This window comes from Microtus ochrogaster, unplaced genomic scaffold, assembly GCF_000317375.1.
Source record: "Microtus ochrogaster isolate Prairie Vole_2 unplaced genomic scaffold, MicOch1.0 UNK27, whole genome shotgun sequence".
Taxonomy (NCBI): domain Eukaryota; kingdom Metazoa; phylum Chordata; class Mammalia; order Rodentia; family Cricetidae; genus Microtus; species Microtus ochrogaster.
In genome coordinates this window covers 3,665,870-3,670,322 of record NW_004949125.1, presented here as the reverse complement: position 1 = coordinate 3,670,322, position 4,453 = coordinate 3,665,870, and the positions used below count along the sequence as shown (strand labels likewise).

At 45.9% G+C, this 4,453-nt stretch overlaps 1 protein-coding gene across 1 annotated transcript in view; it reads right to left on the bottom strand.

Moving 5' to 3' along the window:
* The window catches only part of LOC101985493 (radial spoke head 10 homolog B), a 47,254-nt gene that overhangs the window by 36,148 nt on the left and 6,653 nt on the right, over positions 1-4,453 (bottom strand). The window contains exons 4-6 of the mRNA XM_013354064.2: positions 4,159-4,234; positions 3,057-3,125; positions 651-824 (exon numbers count right to left, since the gene is read on the bottom strand). Of these exons, the coding sequence (XP_013209518.1) occupies positions 651-824; positions 3,057-3,125; positions 4,159-4,234 (319 nt within the window). The remainder of the gene's footprint in view (positions 1-650; positions 825-3,056; positions 3,126-4,158; positions 4,235-4,453) is intronic.

Sequence of the window (4,453 nt, the reverse complement as noted above, 5' to 3'; positions counted from 1 at the left end):
ACTGAGACAATGGGGATGTTCTATCGGGAACTCACCAAGGCCAGCTGGCCTGGGTCTGAAAAAGCATGGGATAAAACCAGACTCGCTGAACATAGTGGACAATGAGGACTACTGAGAACTCAAGAACAATGGCAATGGTTTTTGATCCTTCTGCACGTACTGGCTTTGGGGGAGCCTAGGCAGTTTGGATGCTCACCTTACTAGACCTGGATGGAGGTGGGCGGTCCTTGGACTCCCCACAGGGCAGGGAACCTTGATTGCTGTTCGGGCTGACAAGGGAGGGGGACTTGGTTGGGGGAGGGGAAGGGAAATGGGAGGTGGTGGCGGGGAGGAGGCAGAAATCTTTAATTAATAAATAAATAAAATAAAGGTGTGCCACCATGCCTGTTAAGGGTTTGTGTCACAGTGCCAAAACGTCTGACTGACACAATGTCTAAGAGGTAAACCCATACACATAGCAAGTAGATTGGTAAGCAATTGCTAGGGGTGTGGAGTGGGAGGGATGAGGGCTAACTTCCTAATGTATATGTTTCATTTCATGGTGCTGAAAATGTTTTTAGTGATTATGGTTGTACAATGCTATGAATTTAAGTTTATATCACGTAGACATTTACATGGACGGGATTCCTTCACGGGTACACCTCACCTACCTTCCCATGTCTCTTGCCATGACACCAGTGGCCGATGTAGGACACAGGCTGTGTGCCACACTTGAACATACCAAATCCATTCCTCATGCCGTTGATCACTTCTCCTTCATAAGTGCTGCCATCTGGCCATGTGTACACGCCATGGTTCATGGGGATATTCTTCACAAAGTCTCCCTAAAACAAAATGGCCACCAGAGTGACAGGAGAGGACAATGAAGGGACTCCACACCCAGGGGCTGTTTGAGAGTCTCCTGACCACTGACTGCCCCTGGCTTTTCTGTGGAAGTGGTGGGTGTGGCCTTCACATCCTCTTCTCCGTGTTCCCCATCCTCTCTCACCCTGTTCTTTCAGTGCATGGATGTTCAGGAAGAAGAAAGCTCTGAGAAGCAAGCAGGTGACCTGGTAATGTGGTGGCTGCCAATCCTGACCTTAACTTTAGTCTGTCAGGATCCACCTTGGAGAGGTCTGGATGACCATCCAGGTATTGATCACCCGTGGAAAACCTCTGTCTCACCATGGTTCACCAAAACATCCTGCAGATGTGTTTGTCAAGGGCCCACCTTACGGGCACCTTCTGAAGACCTCACTGTGTGCTGGTAGAGGGTGCCTCATTGTGAGCAGCTCGTGGTGATGTGCGCCATGGCCCAAAGATGGCAGGTTCTCTCCCAGAGCGGTCCTGTTGGTAATGTTGGTAGTGGTGCTGGGAATGAACGTGGGCTCCCCACGTGCTAAGCTGGTGCTCTGCCACAACTCTAAGACTAGGAATTCACTAGATAATCATCAGTCACCAGAGGACACAGCCATTGGCGTTGGCCATTGGCCAAATAGCATATTGGTGCTCCCTGGCTCAACAAGCCTGAGAATGTCTCAAGAGCCACCATCTCACCCATGAACTCCCTTTGCTGGGCTGATCATGGAGGATTCTGTGCTTGCAAAGGAGAACCCTCAACCTCCAGAGAACTTCCAGAGACAGTGAAGCAGAAGGACCTGCCTGGCAAAACCACCACTCAGGGCTCAGAAACCTTGAGTGCTGGTTGCAGGCTAGGTGGGTGTGTCATGGAAAGGGAGGTCTCTCAGGAAGCCTGGCCCTAACACACTGCTGGGGCTGGATCCTCCGGCTCTCCTGCCCTCGCTGTGCCCATTCCTCTGCAGCTCCTGCCCCACTGCCCAGCTGTCATTTGAATGCATGTGCTATATGCATGTGCCTTAAATGTCTCTGCTACCATTTACGAACACCATGACATTAGTAACTCTGCGGTAGACATTTCTAGAACAGCACTTCAGGCACTCACAGGCTTTGTGGGTGGGAGCTGAAACTGGCACTGTCTCTTGGAGGGCAAATCTGTTCTCAGTTCTCACAGTCAGTTTAAAAATACCCACTTCCCCTCAGCCCAGCAACCCAGATGGTCTTTGTGAAACCCCCATAATGGAATATGTGCAGTCAGTATAAACAGATCTCTATGGATGGGTATGGCTTACTTAGGAAAGAATAAAGGAATAAAAGAGACTATATAAACTGTGCTTATACAAAGCATGAGGGAATTAAACATACATCTGTGTGCAATACATGCGGAGAACATATAGATTACCACCAAACTCCATCCATGTGTGTTGCACACACACAGGACACCTCTAGAACAACAAATAACCAGCTACAGTGATTTCCAGACACCTGATGCAGCCATTAAGTCACTACACTGAACACCCAGGTTCGTCTCTGTACCCTTCTGTGCTCTGCACTTTGGTTCTGGGTCAACCCTAACCTTCTCATTTGTTTTTCTTTTTCTGAAATAGGGTCTTACTGTGCAGACTCAGGATGGCATGGAATTCAAAATCTCCTACCTCAACTTTCCAAGTGCTGGAATTACATGACACCAGTTCTGTCTGTGCTAACTTACTTGTTTTGTTTGTTGGCTTTTTTGTGACAGGGTCTCATTACATAGTTCTAGCTGTCCTGGAACTCACTACGTAGACCAGGCTGGCCTTGAACTCACAGAGATCTACCTGGCTCTGTCTCCTCCTGAGTGTTGGGATTAAAGGCGTGCACCACCACTGCCTGGCCTAACTTACTTTTGTAAAAATAGTATTATCTAGATGGCTAGAGAGATAGTTCAACAGTTAAGAGCATGTATTGCTCTTATAGAGAACATGAGTGCAGTTACCAGTTATCATCCCAATTGCATGTGACTCCACCTCCAGAGGAATCAATACCCTCTTCTGGCCTCTGAGAGGACTTGAACTCACTGGACATAGAACATGCAGACAAGCTCTCTCTCTCTCTCTCTCTCTCTCTCTCTCTCTCTCTCTCTCTCACTCACACACACACACACACACACACACACACACACACACACACACATTGACATTAAACTCTACAGTTGACTCTAACCCACGATGCTGCTTTACCTCGTATTTCAGTCCGTCAGCCCAGATGTAAGTCCCTTGTCCGTGCATCAGTCCTTCTGAAAACATACCCTAAGAAAGAAACAACAGTGAACCTTAGATGGGAGCTGCGGCTCATCGGAGACTGGAATCCTGTCCATCCCTTTACCCACGGGAGTGTGCTGGCTGCCTGGGACAGCAGCAGGGTGACTGCTCTGAGCATACACCACATGGTGATCCAGCCCAGCCAGGAAGGATCCCAGGAGGCGTTTAAAATGCTCTTAAAACTCAGATCTGATCACCAGAGGCATTTTCTCCTAAGTAAGTGCCTGGAAAATATCTGAACTGTGGCCCAAAAGAATCCAAATACCTTTGATTTTGCACTTTGATCCTTCAGGATTGGGGCTGAGGATGAAGTTCAGTGGTTGAATGACTGACTAGCATGTTCAAGGCCCTGGGCCCTATCCCCTACATTGTAAAAATAAAACCAAACCGAAGCCATATATATATTTATATACATGTATGTAATATCTAAATTACATACATATACTCTTACTGGAAATGATCAGTGTTCATGTGCACATGTCTGTGTCCTGACAGACACATACATGTATGGCTATGTATGTACGTATGTATAATTTAGGCTGAAGGGGATCCAGTGCTCTCTTTTGGCCTCCATGGGCATCTGCTCACATACACATAAGATTTAAAAATCTTTAAGAAGTATTCTACCATAATAAACACATATTTCTGATAATCTGAATGAATGAATAAACGAATATCTTAATTGTGTCCTACAAATAATGTGGATATGTTCAAGGCTACTAGACTGTCTACTTAAAAGGGCTAAAATAACAAATGTTGGGTATGCTTCAAGTTTTTTAAAAATTTGTCTTGTATTTTGGTGTGGGTCCTACAATGATAAAAGTCATAGAATAATACATAAAAATTTATAAGTAAAAGCAGTTCCAACTGTACTCTATCATTGTGTGGCTAACATGTAAAAATCGATGTGGTAGTTCTGATGGTTTTAGAGGAATCAGAGGAATTCACTCAAGCCCTGAAAATCTAAGACTTTCAGCTCCCCCTTCCCCCAGTCCTCCTGGCTCCAGTAATTATGACTTACATGGTAGGTGTTTCCACCTTGAAAGACAGCGAAGCCTTCTCCCTCATACAGTCCTCGGATTTTTTCTCCTTCATAGCTACAAAGAAATAGAGTTCAAACTCATAAGTGGTGTGGGTAGAGCACATGGTACATCAGGGTCACGCAGCTGTCGGTGTGGTACATGGGTTCTGTCTGGGAAGAGGGACAGGATATTCTGGAGACAGAACCCAATGCTAGCTTTAAAACACTGTGAGTGCATTTAATACCCCAAACTATACATCTTATTTATTTCAATTTTTTTAAAAAAATCTCTTTG